The sequence below is a fragment of the Phoca vitulina genome, unplaced genomic scaffold, assembly GCF_004348235.1.
Source record: "Phoca vitulina isolate PV1807 unplaced genomic scaffold, GSC_HSeal_1.0 scaffold1, whole genome shotgun sequence".
Lineage (NCBI taxonomy): Eukaryota > Metazoa > Chordata > Mammalia > Carnivora > Phocidae > Phoca > Phoca vitulina.
In genome coordinates, this window is record NW_022589704.1 from 25,905,123 (window position 1) to 25,929,662 (window position 24,540).

The window sequence follows — 24,540 nt, forward strand, 5'->3', positions numbered from 1 at the left end:
ATGGGTTAACCTGGTGATGGGTATTAAAGAGGGCACGTTCTGCATGGAGCACTGGGTGTTATGCACAAACAATGAATCATGGAACACTACATCAGAAACTAATGATGTAATGTATGGTGATTAACATAACAATAAAAAGTTAAAAAAAAAGAAGTATAAATTTCTAGTTATCAAAAAAAAAAAAAGAATGCGTTCAAAAAAGCATGTTTTTACTAATCAAGCAGCTTTCACCTGATCAGATTGAACTAAAGGACAAAGTGTATACTATAGAATATTGCTTCTGCTACTTCTGATTAATAAATTTACTTATAATTTTAAATCCGTTCAATAGATCCTTTTCCCCAAATTAAGAAGATGTATTCAGTAAGCAAAATCCTGGCTTTTCCCATAAATATAGGTTTCTTATATGTCCAGATTTAAATCCAACAAACAAAAATAAATGCTGTATAAGGCCTCAGTAGAAAACTGAGATTAAATGAGCATTCTTTGATGCTTTAAAATCTGTTATTTCACAAATAAATTTATTTGGAAGTCTTATATTTTAGAACCTCTCCATTATTTTTGTTTAAAGGAAGTCATGTTTCAACAGAGTAGTCTTCCACCTATCAGATGTGTTGTTCCAAGAAACAACAGTATAACTTTCAATATATAACTTTCTTTGACTTCTAGAAACTATTACTTAGAATCGTATTAAAATAAATTACTTAACTGAAGCCTATCTACTGATAACCGCTGCATAGATTTTTTTCTTGCTAAATGTAACATATGTAGGAATAATTTTTGACCAAATTTTTTAGTTCTTGAATGAGCAAATGTAAGCCCTTTCTAGAAAGGAGGTAAAATGGAAAGTCATTTCTAGGAGGATGTGAAAAAATTCTAGTTTTAAATTCCTGATGACATATCGCATTAGATCTATGTTAATTTGAGGATTACTACCTACATGGAAATCAAAATTCTTTATCACTGAGTGTTTTTCAGAAAAAGACATAAAAATAAACATTAACACCCAAGACAGCAAAAATTCTCATTTACTTCATGCTAATGACTATAGTCAAGAGCAAATTGAGTAGCTCTCCCTTCAAGCTGCCTAGAGCAAAGGATGGTCAATTAAATCCGTCCATCGGCTAAAGAGTAGGTGGTAGGGTAGGGTTTGAGGCCGTATGTGTAACATCACCATAGCCACGTTTACACTGAGGTGAGGGCCGTTACATTATTATCATCATGTACAACTGGCAAAGAGTGCCTAACTGCCTATTTCGACCTTAAGTAAACATCACCGGCCAAATCTAGAGTCATGCTCCAACTCCACTGAGAAAAGAAATCGTATCAATCAGATGAAATGATAAATATGTGAAGTGTTTGGCACAATGCCAAGCAAGTAAATAAGTGCTTCACACATGTAGACGCCAGGAGATGAGGAAGAAGGGTAAGAACAGGCACAGGAGAAGAGAAAAAGGAGGAGGAGAAGCAGAAGGGGCAGTTCATCAGAACAAAACTGGTAAGTCATCTAAATCTGGCTCTAGCACCCCAGCGTTTCTCAGACTTTTCCCCTCCTCTGCAACATTCCTGTAGCGATCCCTTGACGTAATGAGGACCAACATACTCTGTACTTCCTGCAGATCACAACTGATCTTGAGAGCACATGTACCCAAGCACTTCCTACACCGTGGGGAGGCATGGCCACTAACCTACGCTCCTCAGGATGAAAATCATGCATTTCACCTCCGAGGGCAGATTCCGAGGCTCTACGCCACCACAAAGACACTTCAGGTATGAATGAGCAGGGGAAAAAATTCTGGGGGCCAGTGAGTGATTATCTAGCTTCTGTAACTACAGCTGAGGCAGACTATTTTGTGTAAATGTAATTTCCATTATACACTTCAGATTTTTACTGACCTGCATTAACATGGAGGATAAGGTGTTTGTATCTTATTTAAAGAAAAAATACATGTATATGTTTGTATGTATGTATGTACGTGTATACATGCATATAGACAGTCTTCTATTTGAAATATGGCAAAATGTAAAAGGAAACCCCTTATCCCAGCTCTCCATACCCATGAAAATTCTGTTTACATCTTTTAAAGGTGACTCGCCAAGGCTTTCTCCCTGCCAGGCCCCTGTGTTTTCCCCCCAAGAGTTCTAGAGAAGGGCACATCTCTTACAATTCTTCTGCTCTAAGTGGGGTCAACAATTCAGGCAGGAAAACACACAGCTCACAACTTGACAGCTAAGGAGGAACTGATCTCCAGCTGTCTGATTTAAAAGTCATATCTCTAAAAAGAAGCTTTTGAAAAGGGTTAGTGACTAGAACCACAGGCAGAAGCCCTGGGCTAGATTCCTTGCTTTCCTCTGACTGCTGTGACAGAAAGTATGACACACACCTCAATGTGACTCAGTTTCACCATCCACAAAAATAGACTAGTGATATTTTCCACCCGTATTATAACGGAAATGCACCTTTAGGTCACCAGAGAAATATAGATCTCTGTCTTATAAATAATATATCTTTTTTGCCTTAACCTTCTTCGCTGGGTAATTAAATTAGAACCTTCACCACAACTGTAAATACCAGTGAATATTTCTCACAATAACTTTTAAGAAAATTTGCAATTTTGAAAACCCAGATAGTTTTTTGTTTTTAATCAAAAATATAAAAATTTTGGCTTGTTGTCAACTGGCAATAGAGATTTTGTAATGTACATATAGGTATTATAATGTTTCCAGCGTATATAAATCTCCATTTGATAATATAAAACAATTAGATAAATCCCCTTTTCGTAGAAAGCAGTTTATTCAAAGTCTTCCTACTTAATCAGTAGATATATAGTCACTTAAAAAAATGAAAATATAGAGATGCTGATTTACAATGTCTTCCAACACAGTGAGTTTGTATCTTGGACTATATATTTCTCAGGTAATCATTTTGTGGGGCTCTTGAAGCAACCAGGTAAATTCATTTTTTTTCTACTCCAATTTCCCTTCTTTGTCATGACTAGGAAATTCTGATTTTCATTTTCTACCAAGAATATGTATTCATTTATTTAATGGGCATATTATCACACAAATATTTTTGAGCGTTTGTTCAATGGAAGATACTCTATGCCAATTACCAAGAAAATATATGATCAGTAAGAATTGGAAGCCATTCATATCTGTTTCGGAGCTGATGCTGTGCCTTAGTACAGTGAACTTTATTCTGTGTTCACACAAATCAGCAAAAGCTCTTAAGAAAAGATTATAATAAAAGCCTATTAAGACATTATCATATTTGAAATTTGCCCTAATGGAATTTATAATTTAATTGGAGGATGGTACCCACATGTATCAAATAATTACAGAACACCAAAATGAAACTATGTGGTTCCAACTACTACCTACATTGAACAAATAGGTAGATAATATCCACTTTAATTTCTGTTCATAGACTTAATTTCTTTACAGTAAGATTCTCACTTTTATGAAACATAGCAGAAACATAACAAAGTAAGAGCAAACATGATTTGTTGCTTCCTAAGTAAAATTCATCCATTTACCTGCTTCCTCTCTTCTTGCATATTCGGTCCTTATAGTCTAGTTCCTGCTCCTTCCTCCAGATCACCAAGTTTGGTGGACTTGCTCAATTCTCTCCCTCACTATTCTCCCTAAACCACACAATATTGTTGAAAGTGTCTTCCCATTTTATTTATTTTGTTTTAAAATCTCTCTTTTCTTGGCTCCCCTGGTAGTGGGATATATTGAAGGATATATATGGGAATATATTGAAGGGATATATGCAGTCCTTGGATTCCACAAGTCCTGAACTTAAATCCTGGCTCCAACAGGCACTACCTCTGAAATGTTGAAAAGTTTACTTAAACATCTGAGTCATTGTTTCACTTATAAGATATGAAGTAGGGATGCACACCCTCTAGGAACTCTTAAATTAACACTTACGTGAGATAACATAGGCAGAGGCCTTAGAGCTTTTGTTTTTAACCTCCATTTAACTTTCCTGGCTTTGTGTTCCTGCCTCTAGTTGGTCTGTTAAAAGTATCTGTCTTCTGTATGGCCACGTGTATATATTTAATCTTCCAAAATAGATTATAAACCCAGGGAAGGCATGTTAATGACTAACAACTATCCATAGACAAATGGCACTGGACCTAGTACCATGTCTTGCACATAGTAGGCACCCAATAAATACTAATGACTGAGTAGATGAACAAATACCATCTGGCCCAATAAGAGCTCCTAATAAAGAGAAATGCCATCAAGTAAATACATAACTCATCATGCTGAGATCAGAGATATCGACATAAGGATTGTCTATTAATTCTTGACTATTAATAAGTACATGCAAATTATGAGTATATGTTATTTTAAATCAACTTAAGATTTTTTTGAACTATCAAACATTTAAGAATCAATACACAAAAATATATAATATCCATTTTATGAATTATCTAAATATCACTCTGAAACATTTTGAGTAAAACATTTATTTTGCCCATGCCAGAATCAAGTTCTCTCTCACACTTTCAAAATACACATTTGTAAACACTATTTAAATAGTGAATTCAATGAAGATTCTCAGAACATTAAATATTTGATGCAAACTTTTATATTCTATATGATTCAATAAATTGTTAGTTAAAAAAATTAATGGCGGCCTATCAAATCTATGACATCACCTAAAATATCTTATCACATAGAACATAAAACAAATTTAAAATAAAATGTATTTTTAGCATTAGTTCACAGAGGCATAGAAATTCCCACAGTAATACTCCTCTTCCAAATAGAAAAAAAAAAAAAACTTTCTCATAAAAGCTCCAATTTTTAGTATTCTTGGAGAGGTTTATTAGATAAGTGGTTTAGGGTATAAAGACTAAAACCATAGAATGGTAATATGTAATAATTGATAAAACTGTTTTCCTTTAGAGTTAATTATTTCACACATAATATGTTATATATTCATCTTAGTTGCATGGCTTCCCAGTAAAATAAGAATGGAGTTTGCTTTTTCTGTGTTGTTTTGTTTTGTTTTGTTTTTAACTAGAGAGAAACTAAAACTCAGAAATATAGTGTGAGTTGGTAGTGAGGTCAGAGGACATAACCCATTTTCTGCAAATCAAGACAACGGGTTCCATTAAAGCATCCAATCATCACCATTCCCACATTCATATATATTTAGTATATATAGATGAATGTTCAGACTGGAGTGGGGAAAACAACCAATGGCATCTGGACAAACATATGTCCAGAGTAAAGTATCATCAAAATTATAACATGCAATTATATGTTAGATATAAGGAAATATATATATCTCTTTCCCTAAATTATGTCTATATTTAATACCCTTTAAGACTAAAGTTTCTTATTATTAGGGTTTTTTTCTATCAGAAAGTGCAAATTATCATTAGAAAGCAAAGTACCAACATTTTTCTACCTTATATCTAAGTTTTAACAACTTTTAGGTGACATTTTTCCCCCAAAAAACTTTAATCAAATGAAAGCACAAAATGTTCTTGTCTGGTTTTGCCATGCCTCATGAGCAAGCTAAATAAAAAGTCAATAGAAACTAACATGTATAGGAGAGGACATTCAAAGGGAGTGTTCCAGCTAAGGTGACACCTGCATTATTACATCTGCCAGAAGTTTGTGGCTGCAGGGAAATGGCCAACTTTACTGAGCTCAATTTAGCACTTGAATGCCCAAGTGGAACTCACCAGGTTTGCCCTAGATTGTTTTCCTAAGCAATAGGCACACCTATGATTTTTCAGCACTCACCAATGGACACAGTTTATCACACTGAACATAGTGATGTTCAGATGACAATTGGGCCCTTCAAAAGTGTACTTTACTCTTTTTTGCTACATTGAATATAGCAGTAAGTGGCAGCGAAGAAGGAAAAGAATATTATAAGAATTAAAATAGTAAAAAAAAAATGAAGCCTATAGAATATTGGACAAAAGGAATTCCTGCATAATTTGTACATTAATCTACAGTAAATTAAATTTATACCAACAATTAATAAAGAAATAGATCCAAATCTTAGCCTCCTATACTTACATGGTATAAACTGTATGACAATGGCCATATCCCCTATTTTTAAACATCTAAATTGGACAACAAGAGATTCCTTTTGATATGGCAATCAAATAACTAAAGCACCCAAAAATCAAAATAAGGAAATAAAAAAATTAAAAAGACACAGGCATAAGATAAGCAGATACTCAAAGCTGGTAATTAGCACCCTCATGGTTTTTTTCTTGCCTGTTCATGTTGTTGTGTTTTTTTTTTTTAAGTATCATTATTATCTTTCAACCTAAAATTGCTAATCCAACTTGATATTGTAAATTTAAATGTTTGGGGTGTAATGTCCTGAAATAGTCCCCGCTCATAAACAAGCTTTATTACAGTTGACTTCCTTCCTTACTTATAGCAGAAGGGGTTCAACCGAGAGATCTTTGTACCTGTGCTTGTCTATTAATTACTAACATAGTTGAAAACTTTCTCATATGTGCTAGTTCTATGGTGATGGGACTATCATCCTTTATTGAATATCATTACTATATTGAAAGTGTCTGTTATCTGTAACCTTATTTCCCTCAGATGCTATTTAATTCACCTTTCTACACCCCTCAACATACATGTATACAATTATGTGTGAATACATATATATATATTCACATATATGTGTGTGTATATACATATACACACATTTACATATAGCACAGGGGTGAAATATCAAACATCCTGAGCTCTGGAGTCCTGCTCAGGTTTGATCCCACATCTGTCATTTATTAGCAGGTGATAGCAAGGAAGTTGCTAAATATCTCAGTGCCTCAGCTTACAACTGTAAAATCAGGATAATTACTGATCTCCTTAGGTTGTAGTAAAAGCTAAATGAAATAATGTGCTTAGAACAGTGACTGATATGTAGTCAATAAATTTTCTGATTATTATCTTACACTTGAAAGGCACTGAGAATTGTTTGATTGAATCAAAATTCAGTTTTCTATATTAAAAGATGTAATTCTAAATCCATTCTTTTGTTACCTTAGGGAGTCAGCTATACCAGGAGAACCTAGCTGATGAAGACATTTGACATTTGATTTATTTGATTTATGGCACTTGTACTTTTGCCCTCCAGGTCAGGTTTATTTGCATGATCAAAATTGAATCTCTCTATACGCTAATGGAGGAAAGGATTATAGGTGAGGTTTTTGTAATTTTTAATAGAGCAAAATAAGTATATTTTTTCTTGTAGTAAGTATTTATGAAAACGCTATATGGGAGGAGCATTATGGGTGAAAGAGTCGGTGTTGGTAAGATGAGCGAGTGTGGGGAAAATAGACATATTAAAATGTGGATAGCTCAGTTGTGAAAGCCAATGGATAGAGCTTATGCAAACATTGCAGCTCCACCAAAAACCCTGACAGACTCAACTTTTCTTATACTCCCTGCAAAGTGATCCAGTAACGTGAAGTTAATAGATTAAACATCTAAATCCCAGTGCATATGCATTACAGGCATTGGAATCCTACATGATACAACTCACATCACATGGAGTAAAGAGAAACATCTCAAAACCTAAAGAAACTCGCTGTAAAATATGTTATCACTCTAGGTCGATTAATGCTACTACACCAGCTTATAAATTTGGGGAACTGCCTAGAACTGTCAACATTCCTAGCATGCCCTTGGGCAGCAATAAACAATTTAAGAGGAGAAGGAGAAAGTCAGTGAACTCAAGTGGGAAGAGAAATTTTTTGCTGAAGCTGTCTGAATCACGGCTATCACCTGAGTCGGTAAGAATGGCTATTGCTCTGGAAGTCTCCCGTGGGCTGCCATTGCTGTGCTCATGTGCTGGAGACGGCAGACTGAGTTCTGATGGGAGCAAGCACTTGCAGCCTGGACGCTGAGTCAATTATTCTAACACTAGTCTAATATCTCGTTGCCCTGAACCAGGCTGGGATTTCATATATCATCCTCAGCAAGACACATGTTCATCTCCACCCTTCAAGGAAAGGAATTTCTATAATTTTCACTTTCTCATGGACATGGAAAACTCTTCAGTTATTTCCATAATGCCAACCTCACTACAAACATTGTTTTGTTTTCCCCACTCCAATCTATGGACATTCACATATATCCTAAATACATGGGTATATTCCATTTAGGAGTCAAATTCTGAACTTCATCTCAGATGACTATATGTAAATACAAGTCATAGACTGGCCATCAATCTGAATGATGTTCTCATCCTGTGCTAGTAAACATATTTATTGGATTTTAGAAGAATTTTAGCATGATTAACAACTGTAGAGTGGGAATTTTTGTTCATTAGCATAATGGAGTGTTATTGATCTTTTGATAAGAATAGCATTTGTATTACTTGCTATCATTGCTTCTTTTTTAAAAAAAATAGGTCTGGTATTAAAACAAGTGAAGTGACGGTGCATCATCAAGAAAATTAAGAAATGACATACTGTAAAATATATAAGCAAATGCAAATTGTGTAGCTCTAAAAAGTAGTCTTTAAATGTATCTATCTGAAATCACAAAATACTCTTCATTATAATAAGCAGCATTTTCAGGGGGAAAGAGTGAAAACCATCTTGGGCATTCACCATGTGCCAGGTGTCCTTTACATTTATATTGTTTAAGCTTCACAACAAAACTATTAAGCAGACATTAGCAGAAAGCATGTGAGGCCAGAGAAGGGAGGGAGGTGACGTGCGATTCCACAGCAGGGGAAAACTTCCCACCTATCTATCTGACTAGCTCCAGACCCTGCGTTCTTTCCAAGTGGAAAGGAACCAAGTGAAACTTAACCCACATCTGGCATTCTATACTTCATCCCTTCTTTAAGTTTCCCCTTTTCTCCCAGCTGAGATCCCCATTGCCTGTTTTCCCAGGGACCTATCAGAAAAGCGCAAAGGGACCTGGGCACATTGGCAGCAGAGAGATGCTGAGGCAAGAGAATTTGCGGGCCATCTCAAACCACACCAAATAGTTACCTCCTCGGTCTACAAGGAAAGTCAGCCTTTCCAACACTGGAACAGTTGAGATTTTGAAACAAAGTGAACCACAGATAAATGTAAAGGAAAAAGAACTGATCTTCATAAACTTTCTGCAAACTGGCAATGCATAATTCAGCTATATAATGCCAACTGCTAATGGAGAGTTATTACTACTGTTGGAGCAGTATCTGCCTTGATGACTAAGCCTTCTTGGATATGTAGAGGCTGAGAAAAAGCAGAAGACATCATAATCCAGGGTAATGGTGAAGATAACCAAAACAGGACAACAAAACTCAAGTCCTATACACTTACATTCCATCAGCCATGATATCCATCCACTTTCAGACCTCTATGGACCACACAATGACTGAGACAGGTAGCTTCAGTGGCTATCTATTCTTTTTTTTTTTTTCTACTTATTTAACACTTCTAAATAACAATCATTATCAAATTGCTCTGTGTGCATCTAGGACACTCCAAAATCAAAAAACAAAAAACCAAACAAACAAACAAACAAAAAAACCAAGAAGAATTAAATAGTAAAGTATCATTCAGAAAATAATGAGTTCAAGGTTTAGGTTTACTAACACCATGGATCACCTGTTGAGTTCTTGAGACAAAAGATAACTTTAAGTATAATGTTTTAGACTATTTTAAGTTATTAAAAGCTTTATATAAAAAAATTTTAACATTGATCATTACAAACAATAGAAAATATCTCTATTTACAAATATGCTTATGCCAGAAAATGGAAACTAAAAATGTTAAATTATCAGCAAATAAATGCAACAGAATGTGGAAATCAGAAAGATAAGTGATCTGTAACAGTAAGCGGGTCTAATCCTCCAAGCACGTTTTTCATTCTCAATATACACTTGTTCCTGCTTAGTTAGAATCTCAACCTGCTTTCTGGTTGTAACAAAAACTATTCAGTTAAAACATAGAATTTGTCCAAAAATCAGAATGTATATCAAGTGAAAATTTAAATCACAACAACATCTGCTATTTTTCACCCCAGGTCTCTCCCACAGCTACAATTGGCATACTGTAAGTTTCTAGCACCCTCATGTGGTTTAATTGGAGTGGTTTCATAGGCATTTGAAATCAGTTGTCTGAAACTGGTAACAGTAGAAGAGACTATAATTCAACATGGAAGTTCTGTTGGCCTCATAAACCAAGAAAAAGAAAGCTCCAGTCAGCAAAATTCTAAGATGAATGCACAGGCTCAATTCTTAACGTATTTGCTGTCTAGGGTTCATTTTATGTGATCACTAGAAAGGATGACTTTTAAGCAACCGCAGCTAGTTTCATTTTTGGCAGATTGGAATCCCCCACTTTCAAAACCAAGCATTTGTTGTGGGCAACTGTTCAACTGATGAAAAAGAACCTCATTTTGCTCAAAAAGAAAAGCAAGTGTTATTATTGCCCGGTTTGTGTGGGCATCTTGATTAGGTAAACACAGTAACCCAAATTATACGTCACAGATGTAGGCTTTGAGAACTCCCACTGTCTTCAACAACATTTTAAGTGATTAATATTTTTATGTTTTCTCTAATCATTTGAGAATAATTTACACAAACAAAACATTTCCTTCTCTCTAAACATATGCCTAGGCTTGTAGGTGAGACTTCTTTCAAATAATTGTGTATTTCCCAACCCTCTTAAAAGGGGAGAAGCTAAAGAGGATTATATTCTCTCCTCTAGATTGGTAATAAATGTTCCTCTTATCAAAGATCCATGTTTAAAACCTATCTGTGATTTCATAAGCCTGAGGTGACCCAACAAATGGTCTTGTCATGAAAAATAAAGAAGTAGATTTTAAAGCACTGACATTATCAGAATATTCTGAACATGAAATGAGATTTTAAAAATAATTGGCCTTGAAGGAGATAAAAATGTAAATTAGTGAGAGGTAAAGAATCTATTAACAGAACTTGAATGTGGCTTATTCGTATGCTGAACTGGAAGTCCCAATGTTAAAAATATCAGTAGAATGCAAGAGGAATACATTAGCTCATCAATATACAGCAATATGTAAGTTGATATTAAAAGAAAGAAACTGACTTCAGAACTTAGAAATATTATAGAAAATAAGGATATCATTCATTTAATTATTGATTGATAACGTTTTGATCTAGGTAATTTTGGGTAAGTTAAACAGCACATGAATTCATAGATGTACACCAATTTTTTAACTTCAAAAGACCTGATAAAAATATCACTAAGTTTGATGGCAATGGAAGCGGTACAAAACGGTTAAAAATATCAAGAGATACCTTTCAAAAGGTAAACATCTAGAACTGCCATTTCTTGTGGCCATCACTACTGCTTACCAGCCTTGGCACTATTTACTTCATTGAAGCAGAATTTTGGCCAAGTGCTTAAGGATAAGAGGAAGATAAAAGCTGCACAGAAGGTATCTGGAGTGAATCAGAGCAACGCTGCCTTACCTGTTGAGCCCTTTCAGGGTCTTTTCCATGTTTAAAATGTCACGCATCTTATACAAAAACCACTTGTCAATGGATGTGAGCTTCATAATCTCATCAAGGGACATGTTGTCTTCCAAGGCCTGCCAAAAGGAGAAGAGACACTTTCTTTGACAAATATTTTATAAATGTCTTATTTGGTTGAAAACATATAGCAGCCATTCCTCTCTACGTTATTCAGAGAGCTTGAGGCTACAGACTGAGAATGGAACTGATATAATATCATTCATGTTCCTCCCAATAAACCTACCAACGCTGCCAACTATACCCACAAATGGCATACCAAGGAGGTGTCTTTTTTTTATTATTATTATTTGTTTATTTGACAGAGAGAGACACAGCGAGAGAGGGAACGCTAGCAGGGGGAGTGGGAGAGGGAGAAGCAGGCTTCCCGCGGAGCAGGGAGCCCGATGCGGGGCTCGATCCCAGGACCCTGGGATCATGACCTGAGCCCAAGGCAGAGCCCAAGGCAGATGCTTAACGACTGAGCCACCCAGGTGCCCCCTCAAGGAGGTGTCTTGAGTTAATCAGAGCAGTGTGTGCTCAGAAAAATCCCCCTAATAAGCTCTGCTTCCCTGCTTTCTATATAACCATGTTGCTAATTATATCCTAAATTTGGTACATCTCTTTGGAATTAAAGAGAATCTCTTGAAACTACAGTTAAGCCAAATTGGTAGGAACATCTAGAATCAATATGATGATCATTTAACTTGTATTTTGGATAATTACCCTTTGGCAAATACCATAGTTTTTTTACCTCATTCCACACTCACACAAACCAGTCAGTGAAAATTTATGGATCAAATCTGACTTAGTGTTATTTCTTTAGAATATTTCCTCAGAGAAGACTTCAAACAAAAAAATTATTTTGAATCAGTTACTATGACTTTTGTGCTAAGAAAGGCATTTACAAAATCCTAATATATTCCAAAACAGTGTAGTAATAACTTCTGTTCTGATAGGCAGCTCAGCTCTTTCCTCAAGCTTACTTTAGCAATTTCTCAGAAGTAAAATTACAACTATGGGTCATTAAGCTGAGTAGAAAAGGCAACAGAAAGAAGAGATAAACGCTCAAAACCCAAACCTTGATATTCAAAAGATGTCCACTCTTCTTCTTTACTATTTTTAAGTATATGTTTATACTCAATGAAGATTAATAATCAGATAATACTCCAAAACCACATATTCTAGAAATAGCACACTGTATTTTTAAATCCCATTAAGAAATATATGTAACTAGTAATTCTGCTATTATATTTCAACCCAAGGAGCTTAATTTTCTTTAAATCTTCACTGATTTCTAGCACCAGGGAGACAATGAGAGACAGCACAGCTCATAATTCTGTTGACTAGCATTAGATGACACCTAATGGAAATACTCAAAGGCGTGCTCATTTCATAAGTCTATTCATGTTCCTTTTGTTTAATTCTCCTTATATAGAGCCAGGTTCCCAAGGACTTAGTATTCTGTCTCATTTTCCAAGTGATCAAATACTCAATTAGCTGTTGGCCATCAGCACTATGAGGGGATAGAACCTTAAGTTAGTGACACTTTCGACAGACCAGAGGAAGTCTTCACATGATCACACACACTCTTGACCCCACGCTTGTCAGAGAGCCTAAACTCCTGGATTCATTTCACTAGGAGGAAGGACAATTACAGTCCCACCCACGGTGTCCAACCGAAAGCCAAATCCTGCCCATCTCATGACCTCATCTTCAAGCACGGCAGCTTTGCCGTGTCACACAGCTATAACGAAGTTCATAATCACCCCAAACAAGTTCAAGGTTACTCTAATGTTTCCCAAATCAAAAATAATGCCCTGTATTCTCCCCAGATCAAAAGAGGTGATGATCCAGTCATCCTGAAATAAGACTGCACAAAAATCAGGCCTCAGAGCAACTTGCCCTTTTGTAAGGACCATGAAAGCGAGCGAAGATTTACTCACGCCTTTCATTTTTTCCCCTTCAGCCCTCCACGGTCCTCACTCTCTTTGTCAAAATCACCAAGTTCCTGGTTGCTGGGGCAATGAACAGTAATGACGACCTCTAACAAACAGACATCAGTTCCTTCTGCCGGCACTCTGGCAGACAATAATTTATACCTCAGACCCTGCACTTTTTGCTCATACATAGGGGGCTCTGTGTGAGAAAGGACCTCCACACGTTTCCTCTGAATTCTCATCCTTTATAAGTCTGTTAGAAAAGAATGAGAGATTTGCTCGAGCTTTATATCCTCCCCAGGGACTTGGAAATACTTCCCTTTTTCATCCACCTCAAAATGGCAGAAGTAGGCATACTAGGCTTAAGGAAAAAATTCATTTACTGCCCTTTGTCTGGAAAGAAAACATCATATGTATATCTACACATAAGAATATGGTAGAATGCTTTTTTAAAACAAAAGACTGAAATAAGAACAATAAAGAAGGTGAAATGGCTCTCTGGAATAACCTCTCATCACTACTATCACCCACCCCCCCCCACTGAAAATGTTAATTCTCTATTACCTTGAAACTCAATATTGAGAAATGTCCATCAAAAGACACTAACATCTGCCAGAATTTCAATGGAACTTAATATTCTGCATTTAGAAACCATAAAGGTGAGGAGGGTATACATTATATGCAATGAAGGAAACATTCCCTCCGCTTCTCCCTCTCAGCAGGACTCTCAGTACATGGACGGGAAAGTTGCAGTGAGTTCAAAATCACTCACAGCATTTTTCTGTTGCTACAAAGGCAAATTACAAAGACAGATTTCCTCTTTAAAGACAAAATTCATATTTTCATCAACTCATCCCACATGCACACATGCACATATGAAATGGTCAGCGGGGCTTTGTAGCTCCAGTGTGGTTTGATACTGTTGGAGGATTAATGCCTAAGCTTCCTTAAATGTCAAAAAGCCATTCAGGGATTTCTGACCAGACAGGTCCCAGCTGCCCAAGTCACCTTTTATAAAATCAGATGAGCTGAAAATCCAAAACCCTACACATAGTAAACATGAAAGGAGATTAATATGGCATTTAATTTGCATAAAAGGGAACTAGGGGGTGGAAGTGAGAAATGTAGGGCTTTTTTGTTCTAAAAGTAAGACCAATAAAATAATTACACAGAAAAGCCTACAATCATGGAAGATCTTTATAGTCATTGTTGTTTAAACACAGAAAAAGAAGCAAATAAAGATTATTCTAAAGTCTGAGGGAGCATATACTAAATGATACTATTTTATGCATCTTCCTTTCTAAAATATGATTTTATACATTTTCAAGGAACGAGTAATGAGAGGGACAGGAAATGGCAGGTCAATATGATCAAACCTACCTAAGAGTATCGATAAGATATATATATATAAGGAAGGAACATTTTATCTGTATGATCATCCTTTAAACCTGCAATGTGTCCTTCAGTCCAAGCTCAAATAAAATTTTTAAAAAGGGGGTAATATTTCATTAATTATAGAATAATCTGAAAAAAGCCACAGAAGTCTCTAGTATAATACTACTGAAGAAAATTAAATTTTTTCCCCAAATCCCTGAATTCACAACCATTTTGTGTTTCAGTTTTACTTTAAAGTCCAGGTTGGCAGGGTGCCTGGGTGGCTCAGTTGGTTAAGCATCTGCCTTCAGCTCAGGTCATGTTCCAAGAGTCCTGGGACCTAGCCCCACATCGGGCTCCCTGCTCTGCGGGGAGCCTGCTTCTCCCTCTCCTCCCTGCTCATGCTCTCTCTTGCTATCTCTATCTCTCTCTCTCAAATAAATAAATAAAATCTTTTTAATAAATAAATAAATAAATAAAGTCCAGGGTGGCTATATTCTGAAGAAAATAGTCACTCAGGGCCCCTTATCACATATTACCTTGGCAATGGCATAGATACGGGTGCTGGATGGTTCAGCCAGCTCTCTTCTGAGATCTATGTTGGATGGCCATTCTTTGTTCATAGGGAGACGGGAAGTGAAACCATCTATAGACGGGTGGCACATTCGTAAGGCTTTCTGGAAACTCTCCTCAAAGGTGCGACCAATAGCCATGACCTGTAATGCACATTTAAGAACTTGTATTTTTAAAAAAGAGCTTATATATATTGAATTTGAAACAGAACTAGAAATGGAATGTTTTTTAGAAAAGACGTTAGAACAAAACATATAAGAATACTACCCAAATTTAGGTGTTGCTATTGTTATTTTTCTTTCTCTCTCCTTTTCGCCATGGTTTTGATATAATGGGTCTTTAACAATATCAGGTCAGTCTTTTACCACACCAGGAATTTAGCTTTATTTGTTGAGACTGATGAGGAAATTACCTGCAACTGCTCTGAACAATAATATTAAACTAAGGAATAGGTGGCAAGAGCATATAGACCCTTCCTTAATAAAATCTTGCTTTTACGCAGATGTTATTTAGAATAAAAAACAAATGAAGAGAAGCCAGACATATATTAACACAAAAACAGAACTATTTCTAAATGGGTTATCAGTCACAATCCAAGACAGGTTGGCTTTCTTTATAACGAAGCATTAATATTAATAAAACCTTCAGAATCATAACAATACTGACAGATTCAGATTTTGAATGTAGGTGGATCTAAATTCCCCATGACAAATTCGATGTGTCTTCCCACAATCTTTACAGCTGATTGTACACTAATCAATTAGGAAGACCATGTAGTGATTTCACTTGGACAAGCTACAAGTCAGAACTAAACTTAAATTGCCTTCAAGCCTAACCAGTTATTTTCAGTGGATAAACACTGTCTTTGAATCTTTCCACGGAATCATAGATTGCTATGCATTTGGGGTCTCCAATTTAAAATAATAACAGTGATAATGCTGCCTTCAGTAAACTTCTGTGATTCCTCAAATAGACCCAGATTCCCATTCATGTCAGTTTGGTAAACCTTCATGCCAATTGTGTGACAAGATACATATTCAAAGATCACTAAAGCCAAACAGATAACCTTTCACGCTGCCCCCAATTTAATTAGAAGTAAGGAAGATTCTCAAGAGCAGAGATGAATAAAATGTTAGTCCAATTCAGATAGGTATAATGATATTTGAAGGGTTACACAATATGGTCATAGACTTGCTAGCCTAAGTGTGAGAGAGACTGCCAGAAATGAAAGATTTTATGGTGCTATCAAATTAGGAAAATATTTAATACAACTTATAAGTATTACATACTTAAAAGTTGGCGATAAAGTAACTGGTTCTATAAGTAACTCACCATAAATTATTATTTGTAAGTACACTGTACATAACGGTATATGGAATATGTTCTATAAAAGAAAAACAAACCTACCTATATAATAATAAAGGAGTACATAACTGTGTTTGCTCAAAATTTGTGCTTTTTAATATTTTATATGATTAATACTCACCTTCATTAAGTGAAAATTTCACCATTTTTCAATGGACTAACTGACAGGACCCCAGCCCTATTCCCTGACCCTATTCTTCTCCATTCTCAAAGCACCTGTATGTAAACGCTGTATCTTAACTTCCACCACAGTTGAATTCATATTACGTTTAGTTCTATTTCTGTATTCTCAACTTACCAACTGCAGATAACATGGAACAAATATCTCCATCTTATTCACTGCATCTTGCATGGAGTAAAAGCTGGGGAAATGCTTCCTAACTTGAGTTGAACTAAATGTATGATGGGAAATATCCACTGACAATAAACGTCCCTTAGATTATAAGCCCTAAATGAACACATTACAGAAATTATCTCATCTTCTTTGGCCTATAAATTTTACTGTGAGCAATGTGAAAACGGATACTTCCCATAAAATAAACTAAATAACAGCTGTTTATTTGGCAGGAGAGCTACCAACAAAACTTTCCATGGCATTTGAGTTTTAATTCTATTGTGCACCGTGAAGCATGAGAGAAAAAATAAGATTTAAAGCAGCTATGAAGGACTACCAGTTTTTTGTTTCTTTTTTTACAACTAGTAGGACATTTTAATTTAAAAGGTCAAGTTTTCCTTATCTGTCATTACTTTAAAATCTTGCATTAGTATCTTGGAAACTAAGGAAACCAAAATAGTAATAATTCTCCCCTTCATGCATGAATCTGATTGATCAGTAAAATGTCTTTTTTTTTTTTTCTTTTCTCCTGCATTGCTGATGGATTTAAGCTGAACTTCCTGTGATTGGTGGTATGCATTTCTGCAATGGCTAGTCTGAGGATAACTATAATCTGTAACACAGGATAAATAAAGGCCAACATAGAACAATATGTCATAAACAGTTCTTTGCCCTGTAATCTAACCAGCTTAGATATCTAGGCATAGACCAAGAGCTCCTACATTGGCCATATAGAGACAGAGGTGAGATAAAATAAATAGATAGATGATAGATCAATAGATCGATAGAGATTGAGATTCATGCATACTGCTGGTAATCAAAAATTCTACCCGTAAACAATGACAAAAATACTGATGAAACACATTTATTTGAGATTCATTATGAATCTACCTTAAAAGACATTACTAAAGATTTACATGTATTAATCCTAAATCTTATAAGAACCTCCCAAGGTAGGTATTACCATCTCCAATTTTCAGATGGAAAACCTGAGGACCAGCGTCTTGCATGAGTGTCTCTAACTAGTCAGTGGCAACTCGAAGAGTAAAACCCAAGCTCATTTGGTTCAAAGACTCATGCTCTCTCCACTTATGCCAAACCAACTGGATGCAAGAAGAAATAAACCCCTTTGTGGGGGAAGGAAGAGAGTGACAGTCAGAGGCAGGGGTCTGAATTCCTTTCTTTCCTCCGGTACAGAGGAGCACTGTATCTTTGAAGATGGAATAATCAAAAGCTAATTTTAATTTCAAATAATATAAAAAGGGACATTATGAAAAATCTAAAGGTCCTAAAAGCTTAGACCATTTCAATATAATGAAAGAGGACTTCATATCCCATTGTGCTCTCCTCAATTTAAACTTTGCTGCTAGATGGGACATGAAAGATCTTCTAGTCCAGCCCTTTTCTTTTAGACATGTAGAAAGTGAGGTCCAAGGAGGGTAAAGCCATAATTTGTGTGAATAGATTAAAATTAAATTCTTAACCTCAGTGCAATGGTCTTTTGGTATACCATTTTATATCATGTTATTTTCTAGGTCTGTTTATAGAACACATTATAACTCAGTTATTTATGAAAATATGTTTTTCATATGTGCAAATATATTATACATCCACATATACAGGCTCTCCTTTCAATTAGAAGCTTTTAAGATCCATTAAGGGGAAATGTAACAAATACCTTATGATAATACTCAGAGAGATGTTGAAACACCATGGAGGAAATGAAATTCCCATATATCCTCCAATCAAGAACCCAGTATCCAGGCAACCTGAATACTTCTAAGGATGTTAAGGATTTGACAAAATAGTTGAGAACAAGAATAAATAGAGGAATAAACCACGGACTCACCTCTCCCACACTTTTCATAGAGCTACCAATTCGGCTAGACGTTCCATGAAAACGATCAAGATCCCAGCGAGGAATCTTGGTAACCATGTAATCTAGGCTAGGTTCAAAGCAGGCTGATGTTTTCCCCGATACAACATTCTGGATTTCTGGAAGTGGAATTCCTAGGGCAATCTTTGCAGCAATGAATGCCAGTGGGTAGCTATAAAAGAGGAGATATTTTTTTTTCTTTCAGCAATGAGCATTAAAAACAGCCCAAAACATAAATTGGTCTTTCTTAGAAATTCTAGTATTATTCCACATCAGGGTATAAAACACATCTGGTTCTCTGTTCTGTATGAAGATTTAATAGCCGCTTATAAAATAATGTGAGTCATGATAAAGTAGAGAGACACGGATCACGAAGGAATTCACTCTCTATGCCTGACATTCAATGCAACGACTGCCAACCTTCACCTCTTTAATCCAAAATCAATGACTTCCTTGATAAGGTGCTCACTTTTCCAGAGCCTCCACTAAGATAAGAATCTGCAAAATACTCTTTTGAAAAGATATATTGATGTCTGCACCTAGGAAGACAGTGGAGTTAGCTGGCATTGTGGGGTATTCAATGGTCAGAAAATGTAGTCATTGCAAGCTTGGGTCCTTGCTTTGTCTCCAAATTTTTGAACTTGGGACTCCTTACAAAACTAACATTCTAGGAACTTAACTGGATAGTTTTGGTAATTATATTTGAGAATATAATTCACAGAACTGTAGAATTACATATGATTCTTTTAATACATCTCCCTCATCTGACAGATGAGGAAACTGATAGGGACAATAAGTGATGTGTCCAAAGTCAATAGGAGAATTGGAAGGAGAACTCAGGTCTCCTGACTCTTGCTTAGGGCAACACCTCCCTGCCACTCCATACAGCACTGCGGAGCCATATTAAGCAAAAAAAACTTTACAGGTAATTATTTAGTTCACTTAAATGCCATGTAATTTAAATGCCATATGCTAAGTATATTAATAGAAAAATGTACTAATGTTCCCTCGATTTATGCTCGCCGGCAGTTTTTAAATGGGTAGCAAATTCACTTATTTGGTTGCAATATTTATCTATAGAAAAATCCTACAATGTTTGGTCCTGTGCAGTTTTGCTAAAATAAAATAATTTATTGAATGCTTGAATCAAGTAAACTATACTATTTGCCTACCATTTACTATATACCTGAAGAAACCAGTTGAGGACTAAAGTTGAGAATTAATTTTCACTTTTTAACAATATCTGCAAAGTGCAATTAGGAAGCAGATTTTTTGCAGCCTGCTTTGACCACCCAGATTTTGATTAGTTTATGATTAGCCAGCAAACAAAGCCAGCGAGCAATATCATTTACTTCAATCTGGCGGCAAGCTCATTAATAACCATGTCCTTAGGGTCCTAAATGATTTGCAGCCAGCATACAGAAATGGGGACTATAGCTTGTAAATGCAGCTCAGTCTTCCACTAGCTGTCAGTTTTCCAAAAGTATCTGCGAAGAATCTGCAAACACATGGTCAATCACTCTGATCTTACCCAGTGGCCTTGGAGGCCAGGGCGGAGCTTCGGGACAATCTGGCATTCACTTCAATGATGCAGTATTCCATTGAGGTAGGATGAAGGGCAAATTGAATGTTGCATTCACCCACAATGCCCAGGTGGCGAACAACATTGATTGAAGTACGTCTCAACATCTGAAACTCCTCATTGGAGAGGGTCTGGGCAGGGGCCACGACAACTGAATCACCTATACATCCAAGCAACACTTGTTATTTGGTAGCATATCTAAATAACTAACTTTAGTGACTTAATCTATTTGTGTGATACAAGACACAGATTAGTCTAAGGGTTTGTTGGGAAAATAACTGTCTCAAGGCGATCCATATAAGGCACACCAGATACTCTTCCCTCTGATTCTTGTTTTGCCTGTATTACTCTGACACATTGTTGACAGAAACCCCTCTAACCTTTCCCAAGTTCATCTAGCTATCAAGGCCTCGGTCATCTACAATTTCAGAAATCTGCAATTTCCCTGCTCTTCATCTCAAAATCTCTCTTAAGTTCTCCCTTCTATAAACGATCACTTCCTCTTCACCCAGACTGGCTCAGCCCTCTGTTTTCCACATCTCATCCCTTCCCATTATCTTACTCCTCTCTAATCATAGCCCTTGTATCTTCAATCTCTTAATCTTTAGTCACCATTCCTCTGGCCCACAAACATGCTCAGATTTCTCCTGGCTCAAGAAGCCCCACCCCCTACACTGCCAATCAGAAGAACATCTCTCTTACTCTTTACAGGACTAAACTTCTTGAAAGTTTCCCAATTCTGTGTATCCCCAATTGCCATATAATTCTTTTCAATATGGCTCCCATAAACAACTTTGCATTGAACCTGTCCTCTTGAACATCCAAAAACCCACATTAAAATCCTAATTCTTGACCTTTCCCAGAATTTGATAAAGCCAAAACCAAAGCTCTTTTATGAAATATTTTCTTGTGTTGGCTTACTTGTGTACCACCCTGGCTTTCTTCCTAGCACTCCCTTCTTTCTCTTCAACATTAACCCTTCCTCTTACTCATGCCCTGTAAATCTAAGCAGTTCCCAAGTTCAGTCCTTGACCCTATTGTCTTTCTTTCTATGCCTATGCCCTTGAGCACTTAGTCTATGCTTCCAGCTTCAGTTATGTCCTTCACACCAACGACTCCCAATGACTTTGTATCAACTTCCTTATTTGTATACCCTTTTCTTGAATTCCAGCTCCATATTATCAACCCTCTTCTTAAGAATTCCACCCATGCCTCAAAGTTAGCATTTCTAAATCCTAAGTCATCATTTTTGTCCTCTCATCTAACTAGCTTCTCTTCCTAAAAAGCCTATTTCACCTATTTCTATTACTTGTGGCTATTTTTTCATTCACTTGGTAACTAATACCCTCATCTGATTTAAGACTTCTTGACTTCATTTCTTACTTTTCAACACCAATTCTTACAGATTTTACCATCACTACATGCTTACATTTGACCTCTTCCTCAAATGAAATCAGGATAATACCTGCCTTACTTCACGGGTTTTTTGTGAAGTCAAAATGAATGTGAGGTTATTTTCAATACCATGAAATACTATTTTGTGTAAAATTTTATTGCTAGTCCATCAGCTAAGAATAGTAATTTAAAGAAAATAACTTAATAAAGATGTCTATGGGTCATCAGAAGCATGAACTGAAGTCATCACTGTAATTCCTGAAGATTCTTTGCCTACCTGTATGAACACCCATGGCATCGACGTTTTCCATGCTACAGACAGTGACACAATTGTCATCAGCATCTCGGACCACTTCATATTCTATTTCTTTCCAACCTGTCACTGACCTCTCCACCAGAATCTGGTTGGTCATAGCAAAGGCCTGGAAATGGGTGACAAAAGATATCAAAGAGTAAGGAAAAGCACTGGTTTAAACATGGATATTGGGCAAAATGCCCTGGCTTAAATCCTGGTCAGCATCGAAGTCTGAAGCCTAGTCTCCATCCTCCTCTATGTTCCAGAAGGCACAATGTGTCAGAAAATCAGTGAGGTACTAGGAATAGCATCCTGCAGTGAATATGCTTGATTTACATTATTGAGGCTTGCCATTCAAAGTGCTGATATGACATTAAATCAAACTAATTTAGGAAAAAGAGAAAATAATTGAGCAATCAGGCAGAGGGAAATGGAATTATTTCAGCAGCAAGGCTTCTGTAAAACCAGAAAATGTGATAAGTGTGAATAAATATGGAAAAATAAGTCTAAAGACTCTGGTTTTCTCTAAAATAGCTGAGAGTGCTTTGTACAGTGACATACGTAATAAAAGTCAGTTGATGTTGATGAGGAGAAGAAAGGATAATGATGGTTGTAAACAGTTAGCCAAGATGGCATACGAAACTTGGGAATTCGAAGAATCATATGCAACTATTATTATGGTTAATCACCGCCTAAGTGCTTAAATACCCTGAGTCATATATCATATATGCCTGATTAAACAGATATGAATTAGTATATAATTATCATTTCATATTTATTGAGTACCCACCGGTGGGTAGAATACAGAACCCAAAATATGGAAGAGGCAGTCTCTGACTTTAGGACATTTAGTGGCTGAAAATCCAAGACAGAAATGTCTCCCTTTGTCTTGTAATATTTTTGATTTGCAATGGCAACAGGAAAGGAAGAGAAAACAATTGGGGAAAAAACTTTGAATTTTTTCAAATTATTAGCAGGCAGTATAATGAAATAACTCAGTGTTAGTTGGGTGGGGTGTGTGTGTGTGTATTTTAAATGTGTCTGAACACTATCTTTTTAAGCTCAGTGAACACTACAGGCTCCTCCATGTGCAACTGAAAATGTAACACATTTGTGCCCACAGCTGCCTATGATGAGGTTTTCCAAAGTGGTTAGAAAACTCCGTAGCCAGCATTGACAATTTAATAATGATTCATTTGTCATTAGGATTTCATGCTAAAAGAGGAAATCTGGGAAACAAAGGGTATGGATTGGGGAAAGCTCTCTGCATTCTAATGGACTAGGCTGGATGTTTTGACACAAGGACAATTGAGATCAAATTCACCTGTTGCCTCAGCTTCCTTCTTTCCAGTCTCAGATTTTATACAAAAGACTAACTTTGAGACCTAGATGAGTTAATGCAGCTTCTAAAGGTGCTAAATATAATCTCAAGAGAATAAGGAGTAGTTTAGGAATTAATGATAAAAGTAATTACTTCAAGGGAAAAGCTAGGTTTTCAAAAAAAATTCAATGCCTTATTGATTATTTTAAGGAATTTAAATAATTAAAAACTATCCCATTTTAAAATTGTTTTCATTGTAAACATTTTTAGACAATTCAGTATTCAGAATTTTTACACTGTAAAAATATATATTTTTAATAGAGAATAAGTATACATGAATACTAGTATTAAAAATATTGGGAACATCTAATATACCAGAGGGAAAAAAAATCACCTCTATAAACATTTCTTTTCTTTAAATACATGACTCATAAGTCCATAATGGAAACAAGAAATATTTATATTGATATATTTTCCTTTTTGGGGGGGTTTGTTTTGGCAACTCTAGAAACACTAAATCCAAGTTTGACATGTAAGTTTGTCATTTATAGATGTTTAAATATATTTAATTTTATTTATCTGTTCTCAAATCCTATGTCAACAATTCAAGGGCCACATTTTGTTTCACTCTAAAGAGTAAGTAATGACAGATAGAAGCTGTGCTTGGTATTTACTCAGCACTCTCCAAAGTAGCCCTTATAATAATCCTATCAGATTCAGGTCCACAACCACCATGTAAGGGACATGGGCCTCTCAGCTCTACACACATTCATTCATTCAGCCAGCAATTACTGGGACCCTACCTCACCAGGCATTGTTCTATTTGGTGAGAAGAGAGCGTGGGCAAAATTCTCTGCTTTCGTGGAGCATGTTTTCTTTGATAATGTCTAATTTATTTTTTGGAACATATCTTGATTTTCTTTTTAATACTTAAGAAAAGAACTATTCAGTGATATGTTAAAGTGATTTTGATAGCACATAGAGT

The 24,540-nt window shown here is 36.0% G+C and overlaps 1 protein-coding gene across 1 annotated transcript in view; it reads right to left on the reverse strand.

Annotated features, from left to right (window-relative positions):
• CPS1 (carbamoyl-phosphate synthase 1) overlaps positions 1 to 24,540 on the reverse strand; it is a 122,325-nt gene that overhangs the window by 48,997 nt on the left and 48,788 nt on the right. Inside the window, exons 17-21 of the mRNA XM_032403000.1 lie at positions 22,217 to 22,361; positions 20,494 to 20,704; positions 18,936 to 19,134; positions 15,354 to 15,530; positions 11,462 to 11,580 (exon numbers count right to left, since the gene is read on the reverse strand). Of these exons, the coding sequence (XP_032258891.1) occupies positions 11,462 to 11,580; positions 15,354 to 15,530; positions 18,936 to 19,134; positions 20,494 to 20,704; positions 22,217 to 22,361 (851 nt within the window). The remainder of the gene's footprint in view (positions 1 to 11,461; positions 11,581 to 15,353; positions 15,531 to 18,935; positions 19,135 to 20,493; positions 20,705 to 22,216; positions 22,362 to 24,540) is intronic.